The sequence below is a fragment of the Mustela lutreola genome, chromosome 14 (genome assembly GCF_030435805.1).
Source record: "Mustela lutreola isolate mMusLut2 chromosome 14, mMusLut2.pri, whole genome shotgun sequence".
In the NCBI taxonomy this organism is placed as follows: Eukaryota; Metazoa; Chordata; class Mammalia; order Carnivora; family Mustelidae; genus Mustela; species Mustela lutreola.
In genome coordinates, this window is record NC_081303.1 from 12,221,678 (window position 1) to 12,248,594 (window position 26,917).

The 26,917-nt window shown below is 41.2% G+C and overlaps 1 protein-coding gene across 16 annotated transcripts in view; it reads left to right on the plus strand.

Annotated features, from left to right (window-relative positions):
• Positions 1–26,917, plus strand: part of CDC42BPA (CDC42 binding protein kinase alpha) — a 336,405-nt gene that overhangs the window by 300,428 nt on the left and 9,060 nt on the right. For 10 of the 16 annotated variants that reach the window (XM_059145519.1, XM_059145524.1, XM_059145520.1 and 7 more), the window contains 12 exons: positions 2,951–3,056; positions 6,619–6,755; positions 7,414–7,553; positions 8,777–8,858; positions 10,593–10,809; positions 11,645–11,707; positions 13,047–13,640; positions 15,353–15,450; positions 17,016–17,100; positions 19,426–19,549; positions 20,206–20,323; positions 25,460–25,645. In XM_059145519.1, the coding sequence (XP_059001502.1) occupies positions 2,951–3,056; positions 6,619–6,755; positions 7,414–7,553; positions 8,777–8,858; positions 10,593–10,809; positions 11,645–11,707; positions 13,047–13,640; positions 15,353–15,450; positions 17,016–17,100; positions 19,426–19,549; positions 20,206–20,323; positions 25,460–25,645 (1,950 nt within the window). The remainder of the gene's footprint in view (positions 1–2,950; positions 3,057–6,618; positions 6,756–7,413; positions 7,554–8,776; positions 8,859–10,592; positions 10,810–11,644; positions 11,708–13,046; positions 13,641–15,352; positions 15,451–17,015; positions 17,101–19,425; positions 19,550–20,205; positions 20,324–25,459; positions 25,646–26,917) is intronic. The other 6 variants (XM_059145527.1, XM_059145533.1, XM_059145530.1 and 3 more) reach the window with 1 other exon arrangement.

The following is a 26,917-nucleotide window of genomic DNA, read 5'->3' on the forward strand; positions in this document are numbered from 1 at the left end:
TAAATACAAAATCCTACGGTGTAATGCCTAGAGGTCAGTGCCATCAGAATCATTATCTTTAATTACGTTGTTTTATACTGTCCATTGAGATCAGTGAAACATGATCCCACACTTTAATCAGCACCTACCAGTTGATTGGCTGGTTAGTTGAATAGTGCTCAAGAAAGCATTTTTGTTTCCCAGCATACTCGGTTAAAATTATGACATCCTGAGTAGATCTCTTGGAGGGGAGGGCAGTGTGTAATGTGTTTTGTCAGCAATTGCATGGGTATTGTCGAGAATTGCTGTTAAGGTTTGATGTGGCCATAGTTGTTATTACTGATACTCCAGACCTCTCTGTAATCCCTTAGAAGAAAGAAGGAAGTTGCCTCTCTTAAGCCGTTGATCAGTTCTCTTGTTGTGATAAAAGCTTCCAGAGCAATCAGTAGACTAACTTTGCCTTTTGCCATAATTTTGAGCAATTGAAAAAAATGCTAAAAATTTTACTCTGGATACTTCCTCAAAGAGCAAAAAAATAAGAGTAAACCTTGGTATACAGGAAAAATACTGAGCAATATTTTATATGATATTAGCAAACCGGGTACTTGTGTTTTTATTACAGACATGGAAGCCCCTAGTCTTGGCCTAACCGTGTCTCGTGTAGTTTTCAGGTTTCTTAAGGAACATATTCTGCATGTTTTTAAATGATCAAACAGAATCAGACAGATGTAGGCTTGAATTTTAATTCTACCATTAACTATGTATCCATGAGTAACCGAGTCTCATTTCCTTTACCTGCATGAGGTAATATTACCTGTCTTTACAGGGATATTATCTCCATTAAATGAGATGATGCACATGGAACACTGGCACAGTGTCCCCTCGTTGGTCAGGGGTCAGGCTACCCAGGAGCAATTTTACAGTTGGTCTGCGGGCGGTCTGTGTTCTAGATGCGGTAGAGTCAGATCCTGGTGCTGCTTTGAAGCTTTTGTGGCATTTAAATCACACATCCCATTTGAGAAGAGTAGAATTTTTTTAAAAAAATTTTATATATATTTTTAAAGATTTTCATTTTTATTTGTCAGAGAGAGGGAGGTAATAGAAGGAGAAGCAGACTCCTTGCTGAGCAAGGAGCCCAATGCAGGACTCAATCCCAGGACCTTGAGATCACGACCCGAGCCAAAAGCAAATGCTTAACCGACTGAGCCACACAAGTGTCCCGAATTTTGTTGTTGTTCTTGTTGTTTTAAGATTTTATTTATTTATTTGACAGAGAGAGAGTACGAGAGAGGGAACACAAGCTGGGGGAGAGGCAGAGGGAGAAGTAGGCTTCCCGCCAAGAAGGGAGCCCAACGCGGGTATTGATCCTGGGACCCTGGACCATGACCTGAGCCGAAAGCAGACACTTAATGTGTGAGCCACCCAGGCACCCCCAGAATTTCATTTTAACTTAAATTTTAAAGCTTTGAATGGCCCCTTTACTTTGGCTTTTTTTTTTTTTGTAAGATTTTGTGTATTTGAGAGAGAGAGAGAGAAAGCATGAACGCGGGGAGGAGGAGAGGGGGGAGCAGACTCCCCACTGAGCAGAGAGCGCCATGGGGGTCAATCCCAGGATCATGACCTGAGCCGAAGGCACATACATAACCATCTGAGCCACCCAGGTGCCAGGACTCTTTAGGTTTTGTTTGTATGTTTGTTTTTTTAAGATTTTCTTTATTTATTTTAGAGAGAAACAAGTTTAGGGAGGTGTAAAGGGAGGGGAAGAGAATCTCAAGCAGACTCCACCCTGAGTGCAGAGCCTGATGTGGGCCTCCATCTCATGACCTTGACATTATGAGCTGAGCCAAAATCAAGAGTCACTCAACTGACTGAGCCACCCAGGTGACTCTGATTATTCCCTTTGGGTTTTTAATATAAGTTAGTCTCAACTAAAATAACTACTACTTCAAACAGTATGTCTTGAGAATTCACATATTATTGGAATAGAATAGTGATCTTACTAGTTTAAATCAGTCACACATATAAAATAAATTATTAGCCAAATTGGTTTTCAAAAGTAAGTAACTATGTTCTGAATGCTCACTCTCTTCCAGCACTGTTCGAAACACTTTATGTTCACATATCCATCCAGATAACTGTTATTGATCCGATTTTATAGAATGAGGAAAGTAAGACACAGAGAAGTTAAGTATTTTGTCGTTAGGCTCACACAGCACAGTGAAAGGATGGTTATTACAATTCATTTATTATTAAAGCGTTCTAAGGGCTAATTTGGAGAGGAGAGTATGTTCTGGAGAGCTGCAGTCTACATGGACTTAGCACCAGATTGGATAGATAAGGCTCGGAGAACTTTAGTGGGTTCTCAACAAGAAGTTTCAGGCTGCTGTCTGTCTCTAGAATAATGCGCGTGTGTGTTTATCTACTGAAGGGTAATACCACCTGCATCCAATGAGGAAACAGATTCATTAAACATGTTCTTTGTTCTTGGTCCCATAGAATAAAATACTTGCTTTATAGCAGGGGCAAGAATTTTCAGTTACTCTTTGTTCTTCCTAAGAAGGTATAAAAGCATATTAAATTTCTGTATTCGTAAAGATATAAATATGTAACATTTCACTTAACTCTTTGGTGAAGAATAATTTGAAGAATTTGTAAATATCCTGAATCAAAATCTGTGAGCAAAATTAAAAAGCTACAGTTCATAACTTTTCTAATGGCGTTCAAGAGCAATTAATTACCTTGTCACTTCTTATATTATTTTTAGCATAACCTAGCTCTATATCGCCTAATAAAAATATGCAAAGAGCATAACTTACGGAAAGTTGTGAGAAATGAAAATAATTCATTCGACTTCTGTTTAGAAAACATCCTGGTAGCTCGAGTGGGGCCCGGAGATTTACAGTACAGAAATCCTTTAACTAATTGATGTTTTTAATAATCTGTGTATGTTTTTTATCCCTTTGTTTTACAGCGCAAGACCCATCAGTTTTTTGTCAAATCTTTCACTACCCCTACCAGATGTCACCAGTGCACCTCTCTGATGGTGGGTTTGATAAGACAGGGCTGTTCCTGTGAAGGTAAGAACAAAATAGCAAGAGTGTGATGTTAGAATCCTGGTGTTGGTTCCCTAAACTGTAATCACGTAGCTTTATTCCCCTTAAACAGTACGTAAGTGTCTGCTGGCTCTGCTCTTTCTGGTTACAGGAGTACAGATTATAAAGCAGGCACCTTGCTGCATGTTGAACAGGGGAGAAACCAGCTGGCCCCTAGAAACATTTTCCAGGGGAGACTTTGCTGTTGTGGCTCGTTCATCTTTGTTGCGTTATTTGGGTGAATTTATGGTTCTGGGAAAGCATTAAGCTGAGTGATAGAAGACATAAAAGTTATCCTTGAATCTGTTCATTTAACTTCCACCTTGCTTAATTTCTCTAATACGAGAAATCATTCTTCAAAAGTAGGCAGTTTGGTATCTTTCCAGAAATTTTTTTTTTTTTGAAGATTTTATTTATTTATTTGACAGAGATCACAAGCAGGCAGAGAGGCAGGCAGAGAGAGAGGAAGAAGCAAGCTCCCCGCTGAGCAAAGAGCCTGATGTGGGGCTCGATCCCAGGACCCTGAGATCATGACCTGAGCCGAAGGCAGTGGCTTAACCCACTGAGCCACCCAGGCGCCCCCTTTCCAGAAATTTTTAACTGTCTGCCACTTTGCCTCAAAAAGATACTTTATTCCTAGTATTTGTATCATTGGATTTTCCTTACCACTTGTTGACTCATTGATTCATCCATCGAGAATTCGTGGAATTCCTGTCCTATACTTCTAGACACTGCAGTGTAGTCGTGGATGGGAGAAAAGACTGAGAGCCTGCCCTCTTGGAGCTTACATTCTGAGAGATGGGAGATCAGGGGTCATTTGAACAGAAAATGAAGTATATTTTTCTGGGCACCACTTTATTTTTCCTAAGACTTCTGAAATGTAAATGACTTAAATAATTATAATGGGATGCACTATTTGGGAATAGTTTATTTATTTTATTTATAGTATATTTATTTTCAGTACCTTATTTGGGAATATACTTTTTCTAATCAAATGAAATTTATCACTATAACAATGCCTTGTGTACCATTTACTAATATATCTTATGAGAAAGGTAAAATAGTTGCTAGTTCAAATTCTAATATTAGTTTCCATTTCTTAGCCCTTAGGGTTGGAAGGGACTTTGAGGGGAAGATCATCAGGCCACATCAGAAGCAGGTGTTCCCCTTGTAGAATGTGCTTGTAGTTAGTCTGTATTTGATCACTTTGAATACTTTGAAGTAAGGGGGTGTTAATGGCATCTTAATGCAGTGCATTCTATGTTTGATGAGCTCTCACAGTCAAAGCAAAAGATCCAGATTGCATCATCTCAACTGGTCTTGTAGATGCATGGGTTTAGAGCCAAAGCAATGCTCTTGGGTTGAAAAGTAGATTTGAAAGTTCTGAGCATACAAAGTGATGAATGGGAATGACGTTTTCCTGGAAACACGCAGAGTGGAAAGAGTGCAGGTGTGAAGACAGAGCCTTAAGAAACAGCTCAGGGAAGGTAAAAGGTAAAGACAGTAAAGTAATCTGAAAAAGGAACGGCCTGTGTTATTGACCAGGAAGGTGTGATGGAAACCAAAGGAGAGAATTTGTGCAATATTTTAAGCTTTGTCCCATTTGGGATCTAGCCAGTACTTACAAATGTCATTTTTTAGGGGTGCCTTGATGGCTCAGTTGGTTAAGTATCTGACTCTTGGTTTTTGGCTCAGGTCATGATCTCAGGGTCCTGGGATCAAGCCTTGCAGCAAACTCCACACTCAGTGGAGAGTCTGCTAGAGATTCTCTCTCTCTCTCTCCCTCTGCCCCTCCCCTAGCACTCAGTGTCTCTAAAATAAATAAATCTTTAAAAAAAAATAAAATAAAAATACATGTCATTTTAAATGTATCAGAAAGAACCCTGGATAGCTAGCTACCTGGCTTTTAGGGTCCTTATCATTTCTTATGCTCAGAATCATTTGCAGTTACGTGGTGGGGTTTTTGAGGTCTCCCCAAACCCCCTTCTAGAGTCCCATGTCATGAAATTGTGCCTGTCTTTCCTGCAAAGCCTTAGAACCCTACCCTATACACTGTGGGGCCACAGTAGACTCTGCCTAGGATTCCATAAATATTCTGGTAATGTGGTTACAGCTTCCAAAGATTACTGTCATTTTCACTTCTTCCTGATGGATTGAAATTAGATCTTGTATAGGACAATTATTTTGTTGCTTCCACTGCTATTTGTAGGTGAGATTTTTGCCTATTAGTAAAACAGTTTATAACTTGTTAGACACTTTACTTGTGAGCAAGATGTCTTACGGTAGCTTTGACAGTACCACTTCGTCTTGGCCCTCTGGTGGTTTCATAATGCCCATCAGTGGGTGTATGGTACATTTTCCTGTGTGCATACATTCCCGGGATGGTATCCCTTCAACTCCTCTCTTAATCTTTCCCAAATATTCTCCAGGACCAGCCCTTAGAGTAGGAAGTGTTGAAATGAATATTCTTAGTCTACAGCCCCTTCCAACAAGCTTAAATATTTTAACTTTTTTTTAAAGATTTTATTTATTTTATGGAAAGAGAGTGGGTAGGGGGAGGGGCAGAGGAATAGGGACTCTCTAGCGGATTCCACCCTGACTGCAGAGTCCATTATGGGATTCAGTCCCACGACCCTGAGATCATGACCTGAGCTGAAATCAGGAGTTGGAGGCTTAACTGACTGAGCCACCCTGGTGCCCTACATATTTTGTCCCCCAGCCAGGTCTTGGTAAAACTTAGATATTTATTTTTGTTTATCCTGTTTCTTACGGTCTCAAGTTCATCATGTGCGTATCGGGTAGAAGTATCATGGCAGCGTGGTTGGTGGCTGGTGGGTTGGGCTCTGACCTCAAATGCTAGGGTTTGAATTCCAGCAATGCCACTCATGAGTCCTGTGACCCAGGGCAAGTCATATATAAATAGTAACTGTATCTCTCTTAGATTGTTAGAAAAATTAAATGCAGTCAATGAGGTTAACCATTGTTATGATCTTGGTCATAGCTGAAGTATCAGTAGTGAAACTAACAACTCCTAAAGTTTATCCTTAATTTGTATGTCTTTAATCATGGAACAGTTTCATTTTCAATAAGAAGGATTGTAAGGTTTGCCAGGTATTGCAAAGATGTCAGGTAATTTCATGTCCATTAGTCACCCTGGCAAGAGAAACTCTCAGGGAAGATACCAAGTTGCAGTGAGAAGAAGCATTAGAGAGAACTCTAGAAACTACTTTTTGGGATGCCAAGTTAAAATCAACTGTTGTATGCACAAGATTAGACTTTTTTTTTCCTATGTATTTGCTGCTCTTGATTACTAATGTTAATACAGAATAATAATATTACAATAATAAAAATCTTTACAATTTCCATTGAAATTCTTATTAGTAAGCAAATGAATCAGCTTCCCAAATGACAAAACAGTTTCTTTAAAACAAAGCCGCAGATAAGCATTCATCTAACATAGTCCCTTGAATGTAATGAGCGCTCAGTGAATTGTCTTTTTGTAGAAGTGAATTTTTATTGAACATTGTTTTTCCCCCCCCTTCCAAAGTGTGTGGATTCTCATGTCATATAACTTGTGTGAACAAAGCTCCAACTGCTTGTCCAGTCCCGCCTGAGCAAACAAAGGGTCCTCTGGGGATAGATCCACAGAAGGGCATAGGAACAGCATACGAAGGTCATGTCAGGGTAAGTATGATTAGGTTGGGTTAGATTAATCTTTTAAGGTTAATTAATGAGTGAAAATAAAGTTCAGGCACCTCACAAATAATACAGAAAATTAGGCAAATAAAATTCACCTAATAATCTGATTCATCCAGAGTGATTTGAAAACAAAAACCTGTACTTTGCTTGGAAATAAATTCCAAAATCTCTTATAGTTTTCAGTACTGCCCTTATCTTGTAACGACCAAGTGTTCAAATCTCTGTAAAGGAGTCTTTGGCACCTGGTCTTCCTGGGGAGGTGGTTGTATGCTTCTGAAGTGTGAGATCCTATCAGGCTGTTCTCTTACTTGTAATCCCAAATAGCATTTAACGTGTAAGCTGCATTTCATCGTACTCCCAAATGTGACTTTGACGCTACCAAGAAAGAAATCCATGAATGCTATTTTAATGAATTACTAGCGAAACGTAAAAACTTTGTAGAATAAAAAGCTATACAGTATTTGGAGAATGTGTTCTTACAGTTTCTCACGTCATCGGTGGTCTGTGCGTTCCATCTCTGCTTGACGCCCCCAGAGCGGCAGCTGGGACGCGTGTACGTTGTCTTTAGGTTTCCATCAGCTATGGAGGTAACAAAGAGGGTGTGACTGACATTTCAGTGTGAGTTGTTTCTGTTTCCCTGAAGATCCCGAAACCGGCTGGAGTGAAGAAAGGGTGGCAGAGAGCACTGGCTGTGGTTTGCGACTTTAAACTCTTCCTGTACGATGTTGCTGAAGGAAAAGCCTCTCAGCCCAGTGTCGTGGTCAGTCAGGTGATTGACATGAGGTGAGCTTTCGAAAGTGAAAATATTTGTACATTTGTGACATGGGAATAAAAAAGTGTCTAGTTTTTCATCCAGTTACATTGCCATACTTTTATTTAAATCTAATCTCATATTAATAATCTAATGTACTAATATTGCCAGAGTGATGTCATTAAAACCAGGAGGCAAGGTGTCATTATACGACAGGTTGGTGTGTGTCAAGTGAGTTGGGGCCTGGGCTCAGGGTAAAGGAGCAAAGTCTGAATCCAAAAGACCAGCATGAGATGGCTCGCCTAACGGGGCCTAATGTGTGGTGTTTCACTGTTACCTGAAGGTGTGGATCCTAATTCCAACATGAGGAAGGGGAGTACAAATTCCAACATCAGATAGGCTCTTAGAGGACATCGTGAGTCGGGAAACATCGGAATGAGTGCATCTCTGGAATATTTCTGGTCTCACTCTGCAGGCTCTTCCCCGCCCCATAGGGCGTTCTGATTTACCTGTGCTTGTAACTCCTGCACTCCCCTGGGGGACCTCAGGAGCCCCCAGAGCTTCAGCTGCTACCTCTGTGCTGATGACTCCCACCCGGGCCTCCCTCCAGCTCTTCCTCCCACGCTCAGAGCAGGAGTGTCCAGCCATGGCACACGATGGCATTTCATACGGCACCTCAGACACGGCCTCTTCCCCACAGATGCGGAATGCGGGGAGGTTGTTGCAGGAAACATTAGCAATGAAAGTCCGACAGAGCCTGCCCAGGGTCTCGCTGTAGAAAGACAGAAGCAGCAAAGACAAGACTAAGACATCAAGTGTCCCAGACCAAGAGACTGATGCCACTAAGACTTAGGAAGTCACAAGGAGTAAATTATTGTGGAGGGGTTCTGTTTCAGGTGCTGACAGAATAGTGAAATGTCAGCTACGCTACATTGTAGGCCCATGAGCTGGGCTGCAGGAGGCAAGAGGGTGTGTTGTTCTGGAGGGTTCAGATCCCTTGTCTGCATCTATGGTGCTGGCCTTGTGACAGGAGCCAGCAGTCATCGCCAGCCGTTGTGTAACGGCCGCTGCTCAGTTACTCCTGAGAGATTATTCTTGGCCCCATCCATTACAATGGCAGGAAAATTAATTTTTCTTAATTCAGTTTGGATGTTTTGTGCAATCAAGTTTTGAGGATTGTCCCATGTGTGTTATTTGAAGGTACACCCTAAACACAACACGTACACTGACTTCTAATGTTTCATTTTTCCTTCAGGGATGAAGAATTTTCTGTGAGTTCAGTCTTGGCTTCTGATGTTATTCATGCAAGTCGAAAAGACATACCCTGTATATTCAGAGTGAGTGTGTGTGCTGTAATTTGATCACTGAATTATGTGCTCTTACTGAATATGTATTTTGTCTCTCCATATAGGTCATAAGCTTACTAGGAATTACTAAATCCTGCATTCCTTAATGTGTCTTATACCATCCAATACTGGGCTGTACAGTCAGTCAGTGCTCAGTAAATACTTCATTAGTCAAACACCTATAGAAAGCATGAATATTTGGCTTCTAAAATAGGATTCATCTTGGGTGTTACTTTCGAGCCACATTTCACTTTCCAAAAAAATATAAGTTGAATAAGTGTGAGGTTTCTCAAGTTTTTGAAGAAGAGGTTTCTTTTTAAAACCTCATTTTAAAAATTAATATTTTATTTCTATTGCTTTGTAACAACTACTCCAAAACTTAGTAGCTGAAACCAGTAATGACTTATTTTTTACCATTCTCTGGATCAGCTATCCAGTTTGAGTGGGGTCAACTAGGGTCACTCCTGTGGCTACATTCGGCTCATTTGAGGCTAGAATATCTGAAATGACCTTGCTCCTGTAGCTGGGGCCTTGCTGCTGTCTGGGAGCCAGGCAATCTCCACGCTCTCTCTGAATGTTCTGCATGTGACCTCTCATTCAGTCATCTGGCTGACTTCTATGGGGCTGGTCTGCAAGAAAACAGAAGAAGCTACCAGACCTTTCGTTTAAGGATCAGGCCAAATCAGGCGCACCTCCTGTGCATCCTGTTGGTCAGACCTGGTCCCGGGGCCAGCCTGGATGTAAGGGGAGGGGAAATGGACTCCAGAGCTTGATGAGTAGAGTTCGGGAGGAAGAATTGTTAGTAGACATCTTTGGAGGCCATCTGTCTTGCCACAGGGCAGTCTTGAATTGGTGAATTAAGACAATAGAGGTTAAAAAAAAAAACAAAAAACCAACGCCCTAATGTTATGCTCATATGCTAAGTGTTTATCTATGAATCTTGTATCTGGAAAATCACCAATGGAGCCTGAAGAGGCCCACTTGCCTGGAGCTGATTCACATAGTGGGACTTTATGGTCACTGCTGCTTAAAGCCCTTTTAAGAGGGGGAGATCCATATACGTAAAGTTTAAGTCTGTTCTGATTGTAAGTTATACTATTTGTATAGTGATAAATTTTCATGTAAATGCCAACTCAGATGATCTGATCTTCTCTCAAATAATGTGAGTTATATTATGAAGTAACAGAATGTTATTGCTGACTTTTTAAAGCAAGTTGACAGTTGGTTTAATGTAATGCTTCTGAGCACGGACCAATGAGCCCCACTTGGTAGGACATGCTTGGACACCATGAGTCTACGCCAGAGTATTTTCGTATGTAAAATCAGGATCTAATAGCAATACCCAACTCGTACTTCGCAACATGCTCAGATCACTGCTCAGATAGCGCTCAGTTAGTGTCAGCCACAGTAATGTGTGAGTATGGATCAGGCATTTCTCAGTGATGGCATCCTGGCACTTGATAGCAAAGAAAATTTAAAAATGGTTACTAACATTTAAAATGGGATCTAGCTAGCTAGCCGGATAGTACCGGTATCTGCTACCTTTGCTTTGTCCTGAATTCTGAGGCGAAGACTAGTTACTCTCCCGATGAGGAGCGAGGAGCGCTGAGCTCCTGTAAAGGTGTCACCTGACGAATGCGCATTTTGTTGGCCAGAGCCTGGTCCGCCAGCATCGGCAGCTAGTGCAGGGTCTGTTTCTAACACAGGCTGATTGAACTGTCCTAGGTCACGGCTTCGCAGCTCTCGGCGTCCGACAGCAGGTGTTCGGTCCTGATGCTCGCAGAGAGTGAGAGCGAGAGGAACAAGTGGGTAGGCGTGCTCAGCGAGCTGCACAAGATTTTGAAGAAAAACAAATTCAGAGACCGCTCAGTCTATGTTCCCAAGGAGGCTTATGACAGCACTCTGCCCCTCATTAAAACAACCCAGGCGGCTGCCATCATAGGTACGGACTTGCCCATTGACTGTGTTACTGTAGTTGCCCACTAACCTACCGTGTGAGCAGAGCTGGCTTACAGCTAGGAAACCCCAGTGTCCAGTGGGCCCTGTGTGCTGCCCCGGGTGTGCAGGAAGGGTCTGCTGAGTGAGCGAGGCCGCTGAGAACGTGTTTTCGGTAAAGGGGAATCAGTACACTTCCCAAGTGCATTTTCTTTTGAAAAAGCCGCAGTGCTGAAGATTAACCTATAACAATCTATTTTCTGCTGTGTGACTTAGAACAAATTGTTTAACTTCTTAAAGCGTAAGAAAAAAGATAAAGATAGGGTTCCACTTACCTCCAAGAAGTGATGGGGAAGCTTCTGGAAGGCAAGATACGTGACACATGGTGTCAAATGCCCTCAAAAAATGGCAGTTTACGTGTCTGGAGGTTTAAATTTTTGTCTTCTTATATACCTATCCAACTCTTCTGTTACTTGCTAATAAATAAGGAAAATCTAATTAGTAGGGTTATGCCTTCCACAATTTTTCCCTCCCAAAACAAGAAACAAAACTAGGCCCAGGGTGCTGACAAACTAGGTTTTTAATTTTTTTTCACCCTTTATTGAATAAACATTTACTACTTTTTCTAAGTATGGATATACTAATAATTATTCCGCTAAAAAAAGACCTGAGGTAACATTTACCACTGTCATCTGAAAGGAGATTTTACAGTACAAATTGTTATTGCAATTTTTAAGTTACTTATTTCAGTTTTTGCACAAATTTCTTTATTATCTTTTTTGTTCTATTAGTTCTACATAGTTTTACCTATTAACAGTGTTTCGTATTCATGTCTTCCATAGATCATGAAAGGATAGCTCTGGGCAATGAAGAAGGGTTGTTTGTTGTTCACGTGACCAAAGATGGTAAGAGAAAGTTAATTAATGCAGAGTAATGTCCAACCAGATACTGTTGGACAATTCTGGACTCTAGATTCTAAATACTAAAAAGAATAGGATTTGCTTTTCTGTATTCTGTAATTGAAATTTTCCACACCTAATTTGATGTGTTTATGAATCAAAAGATATCCTTTAAAATTCTTCAATTCTCCTGAGTTCTTAAACTTGCACGTATGTGTTGTGTTTCTTTTCTCATTTATTTATCAGCTCTCCTGCAAAGACTCAGGTGGCATGCCTAGAGATGGCTGTGAAAGATACAGCCTGATTTGTTCTTGCTTTGTTAGTGCTTGAAGAGGTAGCAGTCTTTAAAATGTGTTCATGTTGGGGGTGTTTTTCCCCCACACTTAATACACAGATTTTTTTTCTCAGGGAGAAGTAAAATACTGAGTGAAATAAAAAAGAACTAGTTTGCTAGTGTCCTATCTTCAGATCAAGTGAGATCTTGGGAAAACACTGCATTTAAACTGCGTCTGTTTGTTACCCATAGAGGTACCTTCAGGGGTGCCTGGGGGCATAGTTCTTCAACCCCCAACTCTTGGCTTCAGCTCAGGTCATGATCTCCGGATCCTTGGGGATCCTTCGAGGTCCATGCTCATGGAGCCTGCTTGAGATTCTCTCTCTCAGCCCCTCCTCACTGCTTGTGCACACACATGTGTGTGCTCACTCTCTCTCTAAAAAAAAAAAAAAAAAGAGAAAGAGAGAGAAAGAAATACCTTTAGTGCAATATGCCTTACTGAGTTTTTAAAATCGGAGCACCATGGTAAAGTTCCTGAGAATTTAGTGCCAGTAAAAGGTTTTTTCCTACAAATGTGGCCTGCTTTATCACACAGGGACCCTTTGCCTTGGTTGCCAGAAATCATGGTGCTGAATTTATTTATTTATTTATTTATTTATTTATTTATTTATTAAAGATTTTATTCATCCATTCGACAGAGAGAGATCACAAGTAGGCAGAGAGGCAGGCAGAGAGAGAGAGAGAGGAGGAAGCAGGCTCTCCACTGAGCAGAGAGCCCGATGTGGGACTCGATCCCAGGACCCTGAGATCATGACCTGAGCCAAAGGCAGAGGCTTAACCCACTGAGCCACCCAGGTGCCCCAATGGTGCTGAATTTAACACCTCACTTTAGGCATGTGCAGTTACCTTATAATGGGTATAATTATACCTTCCTCTTTCTCCACACTGATTCAGAGCTCATTCTTCTGGATGTATCTGTGTCTCTATTGTAAGTTGATATATTGTTTTGACTGTAATTGGGATATGATTAACAAATAAAACATTATTCTGCATTATCATTTCTTTGCATAGAAATTATTAGAGTTGGTGACAATAAGAAGATACATCAGATTGAACTCATTCCAAATGATCAGCTCGTTGCTGTGATCTCAGGACGAAATCGTCACGTGCGACTTTTTCCCACGTCAGCTTTTGACGGACGAGAGACTGATTTTTATAAGCTGGCAGAAACTAAAGGGTGTCAGTCCATAACTTCTGGCAAAGTGTGCCATGGAGCTCTCACGTGTCTGTGCGTGGCTATGAAAAGGCAGGTCCTCTGTTATGAACTCTTTCAGAGCAAGACCCGTCACAGAAAATTTAAGGAAATTCAAGTCCCATATAACGTGCAGTGGATGGCGATCTTCAGTGAACAGCTCTGCGTGGGGTTCCAGTCGGGATTCCTCAGATACCCCTTGAACGGGGATGGAAGTCCGTACAGTATGCTCCATTCAAATGACCACACACTCTCATTTATTGCACATCAGCCGATGGATGCCATCTGCGCTGTCGAGATCTCCAGTAAAGAGTATCTGCTGTGTTTTAACAGCATCGGGATATATACCGACTGCCAGGGCCGGAGATCCAGACAGCAAGAGTTGATGTGGCCAGCAAATCCTTCCTCTTGTTGTAAGATTCTCTTATTTTGGCTGGTTCACCTTTTTGTCCCTTTTCTTTTCCTCTATGTCATATTCATATTCATAAATATATTCACTATTAATAACAGATTGTTTTTTAAAGTCACCCTTAAGGTTTTGCCGAAGTGTCAGTTAGGTTGTTGATTTAAAGTGACTCTCTGTACTTTGACCTCGGCCGACAGGCTCGACATTACCTTGTACCTAGTTGAAGCTAATCTTTCGATGGCATATTTTTCTTAGGTGGATTTTCAACCCGTGTTGTATTTTGAAGTAACTCTTAACAGTTATCTTCATGGTTCCCCAAAATACAGCGCTTGTGAGCTTTAATAGCTAATGACACTTGCATTGAAGAAGTTGTTACTAAGTGAATTATTTAATTGGTTATGTAAAGGTATAACGCAGCATCTGTAAGAAGTGTTTCTCTGTTTTTTATTTTTAGCTAAATAGATAGAGACTTGAGATTGCCTGTTGCTCTCTTTCGAGAAATACTAAGACATTAGTAAATTATCAGATACTCATGGCCATCGCAGCAGACAGATAGAGCACCCAGCCCGGGAGGCCGTTTCCCCTGCTGACGCAGAGTGGGAACCAGGAAAGATTCATGACAAGTGCAAAGTTGCAGTGAATTCTCAGTTCTCTGTAGCAGAAGTACGGAGCTCTGGACAGGCTCATGGGAGGAGTATCTGAGTCCACATGCTTTGTTTTTAGTGGAAGATACTTGAACATGCTCAAATGCTGAACTGGGGAACTAGGGAGAGGTTGCCTGTGCAGTAAATACAGGAGGCCAGAGAGGATGGAATTCAGAACCCCGGGGAAGGATTTGGGGCCGGAGGTGTGAAATCTCTTCCACTGGAACCAGGTAGGAGGAGTGATGGGCAGGATATAGTTAAGTGTAAATATTCAGTGAAGAAAAGTTAGGAAGGCCATACATGCTTATTACTGAAGAGTTAGAAAATCTAAATTTAAAAAAAGAAAGAAAAGTATTTGTGATCTACCCACCCAGACCTAATTATTCTTAAAGTTTTGTGTCTTCTAAAATACATATTCCTATCTGTGGTGTCATATGTGGAATAAAGGCTGTTTGGTAACCTGGTTAGGTAATAATTTGAAGTATTACTTCTAATATGGAGTCAGAATCAGGATCTCTGGCTCTTATGAACAGCTCGACCGTGGATGTAATACAGGATATCAACTTAAGTTAATCATCTCATCTCTCCTTGCTTGTGTCACCATCTGTCGCTGTTCATTCTTCTAGTAAGCACTTTTGAGCAATCGCCCCACTCATATACCTGTGTCAGGTGCGTGATCCTGTGATCCTACGTTCATAAATGCGATGACAGGTCTCACCTAAAGATTGCTTTATAAGTCATTGCGCTGTCAGTAGCTTAACTGGTTTAGGAATCAAATCTTATAAAAAATCGTAATGGCATCCCTTGATAGAACTCATTGATTGGAGAAGGCGATATGCTGCCATCTGTGTGAGCAGAATCCTTCTGTATTAAAGGGACCGTCTGACCCGACCCACAGCATGTGAGCTGCTCATTTATGACTGACTTCTACTCAGAAGTGTTTTGATGCACTACTACATGAACAGTAGGGTTTGGGTGGGATTCCGCTCTACGTTATTTCGTGTAGATCTTTCAGAATGTTTGGGGTTTACGAGTTAGAAGTAATTAGCCACTGTTCCGCCTTCCCTTCTCGCAGGTTACAACGCGCCATATCTCTCCGTGTATAGTGAAAACGCAGTTGATGTCTTCGATGTGAACTCCATGGAGTGGATTCAGACTCTCCCACTCAAAAAGGTAATTTCACATGAAAATATGGGCTAAGTGCACTACTGAGTGTAGTGAAACACTAACGTGACTAGTTAGCTGTTTTTCACTCTTTGAGCATTTTCGGGCAGTCGGTAATTCAGGATTTAGCTAAGAGGAGAAACACTAGGAACCAAGGTCAAGCTTTTTCAATACCATACTCTTTTTATCCATTTAGTTTCACTGGATCAATAGGAATATTGTCCTAACGAGTGACCAGAATCTACCCCCAGCCTAAAATGCCAGTGTCACCCTCTACCTCAGGAATTCTGAGGGAGAATGCTGTCACTCTTTCTTATAACTGCTTTTCACGTAAGGGGATGCAGGCTTGAATCCTGAAGGCAAAGAAGGCAGGGTTTCAACTTTATAAGATAGTGTCATTATTTTCCAGAGTCGTTGTACTGATTCATATTCCCCCTGGCAGGACAGAAGATTTCTCGTAGATCCACATCTTCTCTGACCTTGCCATTCTCAGAATTCATAGTCTTAGAACCATTATCAGTGGTTGTAAAATGCTATCTCACCGAAGCCTTAATTTGCATGTCCCTAATCTTTCTATGTTTATTCATTCTTATTTCTTTTTCTGTGAAACCCTAGCTATGCTTTTTGCTTATTTTTGTTTGGCTTCTTTTTTTAATTAATTTATTGAAATTCTTTATATATTACAAATATTGAGTTAGTAAATGTGGGTTAAATCTTCATTTGTGACCTATCCATTTTGATTAAGTATTTTGTTCAACATTTACTTTAGTAACAATAAATTATATTATTTTTCTGAAAACACTGTTATAAATCTTTTTTTAGATTATTTAAATTTAAGTTAGTTAACATATATAGTGTATTTATTACTAGTTTCAGGGGTTATTGTTAGAAATTTTCATGTCGGGATATGTAGCATTCTTATCCTTTAAGCTTATCTTTTTTCTGTTAGGAAACTTTTGTAACTCAAGGTCTTAAAGTAGGACCTTTATTCCAAAAGTTTGAAAGATGTGACTGTTACATTTATGTCCTTACTCCCTGCAGAGTTGGTGTTTGATGTGTGGTGTGAGGTAGGGGCTCTATTAATCTGTTCTGTGTACGTGAGCAGTTGCTCTGTCACCATTAACTGACAGCCTCCCTATCCCCAGTGATAAGTTACACTCTGATACTCTGTCATATATGGACATATAATTCTAATACATATTATGTATCATATATATCTAATATAATTCTAATCCCATTCCTAAAGTAGCTACAATGATATCTTCTTAGTATAAAGATTTAGTCACTAATGGATTTAATTAAGATTTAAATGCATTTCTGCTATTTTCCCCCCAGAATATTCTTCCTTTAAAATGTAGTCATTATAACTTTCTATTTCAAATTAGATAATTTTATACCTATTTCCCATCAGAATTAATGTTAATTTTTTGTTGATTTTCTGAGGGAGCTGTATTTTGAAGAGGAATGATAGATGGAAGTTCTCGATAGTATGTGCTTTCTAAATAGGCCAGAAGTTTTATGATTTCATTTGAAAGTTTTATTGAAGTACTAATTTTATTTTTTTATTATTTTAGGTTCGACCCTTAAACAGTGAAGGATCATTAAACCTTTTAGGGTTGGAGACAATTAGATTAATATATTTCAAAAATAAGATGGCAGGTAAGAAAATATACTCTAGGGGCACCTGGGTGGCTCAGTGGGTTAAGCCTCTGCCTTCAGCTCCGGTCATGATCTCAGGGTCCTGGGATCGAGCCCCGCATCAGGCTCTCTGCTCAGCGGGGAGCCTGCTTCCCCCTCTCTCTCTGCCTGCCTCTCTGCCTACTTGTGATCTCTGTCTGACTTGTGATCTCTGTGAAATAAATAAATGAAATCTTTAAAAAAAAAAAAAAAACGATTTTAAAAGAAAATATACTCTAATGGTTAGCTTCAGTGGAAATGTTCGAAGCTGACTGCCTGAAGATAATAAGTGGCAGAAACCAGATTTAAATTTGGGTTTATCTTACTCCAAAGTCTGTGATCTTGGCCACTGTCATACTCTCCTCAGTCTATTAAGACAAATGTCTGCCTAAAAAGGCATTCTGTTTAATCTTGCATAGCTGTCTACACAAAATACTGGTTTCTTATCTACCTTGTTATTTTTCTGTGGGGGACTGAATTAAGTGGCGTAAGGATAGCTGTAGTTGTCTTCTATATTATTGATATTATAAAACCCAACCCAGGTTTGTGGCACTGACCTTGTGAGGTCTCATCCAGAGCTCTGACTGGGGACTTTAGGCAAACATCTTCCGCTGATGCATAGGGCTCCGAACTTCAGAAGTGTTCGTGTCAGCACGGGCAGGGAGGGCAGAGAGGAGGGTCCCAGGAGCACCAGAATCGGGAGCAGGGAGTGGGATCCCCAGGATGGGAGGTCTGGAGAGGACAAGGATGGTGTCCACAGTCGCTGCTGGCCTTCCCATCTGATGTCCGGCATCTGGAGGCGCTCTGATGTCTTAGCGCTCTGGAGGTTTCTGGGTTGACAGACTGCTGGCTGTAAGAGAGGTCTTCCAAAGGGAGAGTCGGAATTTAGAAATGATTCCCACTCAGTGGTGGATCCACCATGAATCTAATGACACTGGAGCCTAAGGCCTCTCACCGCCAAGGGCCTGTACTTCGTTTTGTGTCCGTCTCTTAGAGGAAGTCCAAATACTGGCAGAGGATCAGCTACACCCACTTCTCACTGTGTGTGGCTGTGATGATCATGCAGTATGTCCATGTCCCAGGTCGTGCCTGCAGGATGAAGCCTCTTTCCGCTTGCATTCCCCACGCTCTCATCCTTCTGCTCTGAGCTGGCGGTGGAGGCAGAGCCTAGCGAGGGAGGACCGGACAGAATTTCAGCATAGGTGTCTTGTCCTTGGGAAAAGGAGCGGACCCCATTCCCCAAGGCCCTTTCTTTTTCTCTGTATTGCTCTGTCTCTCAGGGGCTCAAAGTGTTACTGCAGCCTTCTGGGCCTCCCCCATTGCCCACTCCACCATAACTCACCCAGACCTGCTCCGCCCTCATGAGTCTCAAATTCTAAAACTGTGTTTCAGCTGGAGTGAAGAAAGCTAGCTGGTGAAGCTACATTATTCCGATCCAAGAAGAACATTGCTTTTCCGCTTATCAACTGCCCTGGCTTGCCTTGCAGGCTCCCGCCTGTCTCCCTTTTTCTCACTTCAGCTTTGTGGCTGTTAAAAATTCTGAAGATTGGCTTTTCTCCTGTTCCTTATTTAGAGAATGGCATCCATCATGTTGTGTGAATACAGCTGTCTATTTTATTCCTAGAGTGTGTTCACATATTTCAGCAGGTCTGCGGAGTCCTTGGCGGATGGTTTTGTTTACTTCTAGGTATTAAAATTGAAACCGGATGCATATGAATAAGGATCGTCTCCTCCCAAAGATGGGAAGAGTAGAAATAGCAAGAGTCTCACCTTTAGCAAAGGAAGCTGGTGGGAGCTGGAGCTTTTGTCCTTAGTCTGCATCTGACAGAGTGGGTCTTACAAAGGAAGTGTTTCATCATATCAAAATACTTTTAGTTGTCCTTTACAAGAATAATTTACCCATTACACCTGACACCACATAGCTTCACGGAGGAGCTTTTGAACCAGTGTCTGGAAGGCAAGAAAAGACAGTGCAGAGAGATTGCAGTCGGGGGCGGGGCGGGGGCCTGGAGAGCGGCAGGACCCCCAGGCAACTGCGTTTTTCTTGTCTTCCACTAAAATTGTGCCATTTTGTGTTTATAAACGAATCAAAGTGAAACTGTACTTAGTAAGCAATATTTAACTTTTGTGTATACCTGTTTACATATATCTTGGTTTAAATGATTATTTGCTGTATCAACACACCACATGTAAAAATGAGAATTGCATAGGTTGCACAACTGAATGTGTACCGTCTTAGAGATGAACAGATGAGAAGCATTTTCACACCTTAAAGAGCATTGCCATTCTTGGTGTTTTTTCTCACAGAAGGGGATGAACTGGTGGTTCCGGAAACGTCGGACAACAGTCGGAAGCAGATGGTTAGAAACATCAACAACAAGCGGCGCTTCTCCTTCAGGGTCCCGGAGGAGGAAAGGATGCAGCAGAGGAGGTGTGCGCGCGGCGAGGGCTCCCGGTCCGGGTGGGCGCCGCGGTGGTGATGCCAGAATTGGACTTGGAGGGCAGATTTGAGCTCTGAAAATCTGTCACCCATCTGTGGTGTCGATCATGAATGTACTTCTCAGTGTAATTTTAATAAGTCCTCCCCCAAGTGTGAGTACGAACTGGATTAAAGTACCATATTGTGATTCATTGCTCTGTGTCTACGAAGTACTTACAATTCTTAGACTGTGGGCCTTTGTGTAATCATATATAGAGCACACAGCTGCGTGTGGTACATCTGTTCCTTCGGGTTAACTCTATTCATGAGCAAACAGCCCAAAGGCTTGTAGTAGTATTTCCAGACCCATAGAAAAACATCGCCAAAGTGTTACCAGTTATTTTAAAAGACATACACAAAATGGTCAGAACTATCTGTAAAATACAGCTTTGATATGTAAGTGCTAAGAGAAGCCTGTTTTCCACCAAAATGCTCAAGGTCTTTTATTTAAAACAAGTTTCTAAGTCAAGTTTTAATGGAGTATATTCTATCCTTATTAAACATGATTTCACAGTTTTATTTTTGTGAATAAAGAATGCTTAACTTTTTTCTGAAGTTGTCTAGAGCGATCACAGAAAAAATGTCTAAACAGGTGTTTTATCTTACAGAGAGATGCTACGAGATCCAGAAATGAGAAATAAATTAATTTCTAACCCAACTAATTTTAACCACATAGCACACATGGGCCCAGGAGATGGGATACAGATCCTAAAAGACCTGCCTATGGTAAGAGAAATGAAGAGGGAATGAGAACAGGCTTACAAATGGGGCAGAGGGGAAAGCGTACCTGCGTGCCTAAATCTGTACATAGATTTAAGAGGAATCGTTAGTATGATGATGTTTGTGTCCATACATCACAATATGTGTAACATGCTTGATGATATATACCCGATGAGAGAAACAAAACATTTGAGCATCTGTGAGAAACCAAACAGTTCCAGCTCTTAGTTGCACACCTCACAAACTTGTCCAGAACTTGTCCGGACTTACTGCTGGTGCTGGAATACACTGCCGGATTTGGAGAGCATCTGTACCAAGGCTCAGAACTTGCTTGTGACATCACTAACATTTCACTGCGTTTTAGCGATTCTCTACAGGTATTTGGCCTCCGCCCCCACCCAAGAGAACCATGTTAGGTGGGTCATTAATGGCCACACCTCTTACCTGGTTGGCCAAGCAAATCTTTTTCCTCTCCCTGGTTATAAACATGTTGCCTGGTCTGTCTTACACACAAAAATACAACATGGGAAAACTTGTTTTTCATATGAAGACTGGATTCTTAGACCCATTATGTTGAGATGAAGAATATTAGTGGAATTGGCTAATTTTCCAGGCTTCATTTGCACTTAACATGTCAGTATCACAATAACTCAGCAAATTATTGAGACTTTTAATAGGAGCCTTTTGATCATGGGTGGTAGCATTAGATTTGTGAATGTAGACCCAAAGCTTTTTCTTTTTCTTTTCTTTTCTTTTATTTAGAAAAAAATAAGAAAATATTTATGTACTTATTGATTTTTATTTTATTTTTTTACTTTATTCCTGTGGAGTTTTCTTTCATTTTATTTTATTTTTATTAACGTATAATGTATTATTTGCTTCAGGGGTTCAGCTCTGTGAACCATCAGTCTTAAACAATTCACAGCACTCACCATACCACATACCCTCCCCAGTGTCCATAACCCCACCACCCTATCGCTCTCCCCCAACTCCCCTCCAGCAAAGAGACCCCTGAGGTTAGGGGTCTCTTATGGTTTGTCTCCCTCCTAGATCCCATCTTGTTTCATTTTTCCCTCCCTTCCCCCACAACTCCCCTCAAATTCCTGCTATCAGAGCGATCATCTGATAATTGTCTTTCTCTGATTGACGTATTGCGCTCAGCATAATCCCCTCTAGTTCCATCCACATCACTGCAAATGGCAAGATTTCAGGTTTTTTGATGGCTTTTTCTAAGGGAGTCTGTCCTCTAACCACATTACCAGCTCTGCTGTGGTAGGAGATTCGAGAGGGGTCTATCACTGACAGGAAAAAAAGCCAGGAGATAAAGTTTTATGTGCAGTCAAGTTTTTTTAAAATAATAAAGTTAAGCTTTGAAGGTAGTCCTGCATTTGTTTCACAAAAGAAACAAAAAAATCATTGAGTCTGAGTTCCTCATTGGGAATACCCCGATTAACCAGCCGACCCTGTTTGTGAACCAATACAATGCTCTTACTGTCACCACCAAGGCATTATGTTGACCTGGTTATAGGTCCTCCTTTAGGAAGTAAACAGTAGCCATTTATCCTCTTGGAATGGGGATTTCTATTAGCTGTGCTGGATAAGTTATAAATAAACTGTTCAAAAAAAGTTATATGTAATAAAACTAAGGAAAAAAATCGAAGACTAAATATATTAAATATTAAGCTGTTACACTTACCTATCATATTAAAACTTAGGGGTTTTCACCTTTTTGCCTAGGAATGAGATTTCAGATTTCTGTCCACTGCCCATTCTGAGCATGTGTTTAAAGTTCTCAGGCTGGTTTTCCTTTATTCTCAAGTAAATGTGACATAACCATAAAGTCCAAAGCCTTTCTCATTTTAAAGAGAATTTTTACATTTTGGTAAACGTTGGAAATGTGTATTATGTTACAGCTTATACTTGATAGCTCAAGTACTAATGTACCATTTTAATGAAAGTTTTAAAAGATTTTGGAGGCATAGAAGGAGGCAAATTTCAAACAGGCATATGTTGCAAAGCAGTATATCAACAAATATAAAATTATTTCAGTGGTTAACAAGGTTTTGATAGATATTATACTTTTTATTTATTTATTTTAAGATTTTATTTATTTATTTGACAGAGACATAGCAAGAGAGGGAACACAAGCAGAGGGAGTGGGAGAGGAAGAAGTAGGCTTCCCGCTGAGCAGGGAGCCCAAGGTGGGCCTTGGTCCCAGGACCCTGGGATCATGATCTGAGCCAAAGGTGGATGCTTAATGACTGAGCCACCCAGGTGCCCCTGTATTATACTTTTTTGATTAAAATTTCTTTGACTTGTGCTTCATTTTGGTGCACAAAAAAAGAATATATGTAGTCTTATATATTCCCACAACATAAGAATTACAGGGGCGCCTGGGTGGCTCAATGGGTTAAAGCCTCTGCCTTCGGCTCAGGTCATGATCCCAGCCAGGGTCCTGGAATCGAGACCCGCATCGGGCTCTCTGCTCGGCAGAAGCCTGCTTCCCCCCGCCTCTGCCGGCCTCTCTGCCTGCATGTGAACTCTGTCTGTCAAATAAATGAATAAAATCTTTAAAAAAAAAAAAAAAAACAAGAATTACAAAAAATTTTTCTATACATTCTATTATCTCCCAGAAATTACAGGATTCCCTTAAGGTGAAATACTTCAAGGTTTTATAAAATATTCCTCTGCTGAGTGGCCTTCTGCCATCAGGTGAAAAACCAATTTGCTAATGTTCCAGAATTTTTTCAGACCTTCACACACATAAGATTTGGTCACCACACACCCTGATGAATGAGCACAGTGAAAAGAAAGGTCAGATTTCAAACATCGTAAGAACTTTTGTATCAGAGCCTCCCTCACTCCACTTTTTCTTCCTTTACCCTCTACCACTTAAAGTAAAAGAAGTCTTTTATTTATTTATTTTTGTTAACAGTAATGTCTAGTCTTAATTACTGAGCTGAACAAGCTCAAACAGTGTTTCCTGAAGGTTTTTCCCACACCTGACTGCATGACATGTGGCCTTCTGTGCAACCACTTGTCCCATTAGATCCCTTGGTTTTTAGCATTTCTTGTCACCAAGAAATGCTAACCCATGACTGCCTTGTTGGCTCCTTCCGTCATTGACACACGTGCCCCTCTGCCCTAGAAAGCAGTCCAGTTTTTAATGTTTCTTCCAGACCTTTCTTCCCTTGTAAGCACATTTGTATTTCCAGGACGAGAAGTTGGTGTACCTTTTGAAACCTGTTTCTTCGCCTTAGTTTTAGTTTCACTGGCCTTCTTCCCTTTACTAGAAAGGGAGGTACAAGCTGGGGCTGTTTATGGGAACCCACTTCACCACCTAACCAGTATTTCTGATACACTGTCCACCCAGACCCGTGCTTGCCTTGGGGTAGACACTGGTAAACAACACATTGGTATGCACGTCTGAAGAAAAGTAGTGATATGCATGTGTGTACCTGTGTGTATATATGCTTACTGAAAAGCTTGTGATATTTTAATATGGTCCCAGGTTTTGATATGTCCTTCCCACTAAAGTGAAATTATCTGTTCTTTAATGAACAATTTCCAAAAATCAAGATGAATTAAATTCATCTACCGCTAACATGTCAGAAGGGCTGTCAGACCCCAGAGCTCCATGCTACCATCCGTGCGAGGAGCAGCACGTACCCCAGACATTGTTGTGTTTTAACTCATATCAGTACTGCTTTCCTGGGACATACTTACGAGCTTAGAGAGTTTATTGAGTATCTTCGGAAGCTCTTCTGGGTACCAAAATGATACTGATAGAGGATTGTTTGCCTCATGAATGTGCAAAAGATCATCAGGCTGAGGGAGTCTGGGTCCCAACAGGAGCCCCTTACACACGTGTGTGCAGGACTTAGAAGTACATACTGCGTTAGCTTCTTGAATCCTGCTTGTCGTTTGCTTTTTTTTCCATAGTGGGTGCGAGCAACAAAGGGCAGGTTTTTCTCCCATTGAATACAAGAAAAATAGTTTATCTCCAGAAGATTTGGTTTTGCCCCATGACCTACCTCCTAGCCTTTTGTCCATCCCTAGAGTTGTTCGTGAAGACCAGGTTTCTAGCTCAGTGACCCCTTAGAGCTCCACAAAGTAATACTACTACTTCAAGTCAAAGTTACATTGACATCAGTGAGTTTTTTTCTTTTTAGATAACCTTGGAAAGCACTGGTTCACTCACATCTCTAAACCATATGTTATAGGAGAGATTTTGTTTAAGTCTTCATAAGTTACCAGGTTTTGTTAAGCAAAGCTGGCTCACCCCAGCTCAGGAGGGCGTAGGTTCTGCCAGCTTTCTCCCTGCAAGTCCTTCCCTCCCACCCCTGAACCCCACGGCTGCTTTCCGGACCTGAACCATGAAAATGCCCCTCAGAGACAGGCTGGGTGCTGAGTAATCTGGGCTCCCAGTCATCGTACCTGAAAAACTAGAGTTCTCCGTTTGAAAAGCCTTGTCGGGACCTTTATTATTACGTTATTTTATGTTTCAGTACCCCCAGACATGGAAGGGAAGATTTTTTTGACCCTTGTTAAAAACAAACGTGTTCTTTTGGGTGTGTACGTGGAGACAGGTTTGGGCTGCTGAGAGTCCTGTCAGTCGTCAGGGTCATCCTCAGTCCCACTGTGCTCCTGTCAGAAACAAGAGCAGTAAAAACACACACTGGAGTCTGTACGTCCCAGGAAACGGCTTCTGGTTTCCACAGAAACAGCTTCATGGCACTTCTCGCGAGAGGCTGGTTGTGGAATCGCTGCTCTTTTACTTTCTTGCTTTGTTGGTATTTTTTGCCATGTTTTGATTTTATCACACAAGAAAATTCTGAACTAAACTCTGAAAGTCTCCTTGCAGCTCCGGAAGTCCGCTTTCTGCTTCCCTGATGCAAGTAATAATAAAAATAATAATAATAGTTTTATAAAGCAAATGATCTTTTGCACATCAGCTCTTTCGGTTACTGGCAGGAGGACTCCAAAATTTAACTCTCTAAGGTCTGAAAGTATTTCATGAAGGACTCAGTCCTGATGTGAGACGTGTCGTTTCTGCTGCATGCATGCTGTGAAATGTCCCCTGTGACCAGTGACTCCATTCTCATGGCCTCACGACTTCTGTTCTTTCTGTCGTTTTGTTAGCCAGGCTTCCCTTATCCATCCCCTCATCATCACTCCGGCCTGATCTCCTCTCCGATCAACTTTGAGCACATCTATCACATGACTGTTCATTCCGCTGAAAAATTTCTCTCTCCTGATTCCATAAACCCTGAGTATTCCCCGTCTCTGCGCTCTGTCCCTGGTACACCAAGCTTTATGCCTCTGAGGGTATGAACAGCCGAGTCAGGGGTTAACTTCACTAACTGTGTGCGGACCTCTAGCTGGCTTGATCAGTAACTCTGCAGGGGGGCGGGGGGGGGGGCGTTTTCTGAGCGTGAGTGTCGGCCTTTAGCCTGCTTCTCTTCTGCCAAACCTCGTTCTTCCTCCTCCTCCTCTTCAAGTTCAAGTTTGTTTCCTCTTTTGAGGAAAAACATGAAGACGGGAGGATTTCTCTCTCAGTTTTTAGACAGTGAAGGAGGTATTTTTATGTTTCATAGAAGATTTTTCCATCATGCTTTTCCCTTTCCAGATGCCATCATTAAATATAGCCCCTGCGTGGGTCCTTATTCTGTTTAAACAAAAAAGGAATCCCAGAATTTTCCCATTTTTTAATAGTTCATTAGCCTAGAACTGGTTTAATTCAGAGAAAATATTTTTTCATTTAGTGGCATTCAAGTCTGTGGTAGGGCCTAGCCACAGGCCTTCTTTCCACAATAAACCCCTTTTGAGAAGCTTAAAAATCTCCCAGGTAAAAATTATAATAGTATTAAGGAATCACAGGATAAATTAGAAAAAGATGATAATCTCACTAGTCTTTGAGGTGCTGCTAGGCCTTTAATTCCAGCCAGAATCCAAGATATAACAACTAAACCAGAGAGAGAACTAACACAAAGGGGCTGCACCGGGGAGGACGGTGGCCGGAGAGCTGGTGGCCATTAGCAGATTGTCCATACTTCCATCAAGAAACATACTTAGCTAACTCCTCAAGAACGTTTTCTCAAGTGCATTTTACAAGTAATATACTTGGATTCTGTCCTGCAAACCCAGGTCCCGCAGCACCCTCTGACCAGCTTTTTATTTGCATAGAAAACTGTAGGCTAAGAAGTTTATTTTTGTATTTTTGTTTGTCTTAGAAAAGTACCCTAAATTGTAATGTTTGAAATGGCATTGCCATGAAGCTGTAATGTCATTGAAGTGTCTTATTTGACACAATAAGATTAGCGATAAAAATAAAGCTTAGTTTGCTTGGTAACAGATGGCAGGGAGTGGTTCCAGAGGAATGTTGTAGAAATTAATTGGCCAGGAGTTTTTCTGTGAAAGATGGCAGAGGTGTTCTGTAAGTCAGTCTTCTGCTGGTTAGAAACACTGTCGTCTTTAAGTTTTCCTCTAATTCAAAGCGTATTGGCGCGTGGAAGACACCAGCAATGGTGGTTTCCTGTCACTTTATGGAAGTTGAACCCCCCATCTTTTGTGGGGGGTTTTTTCTCACAAAACTTGTCT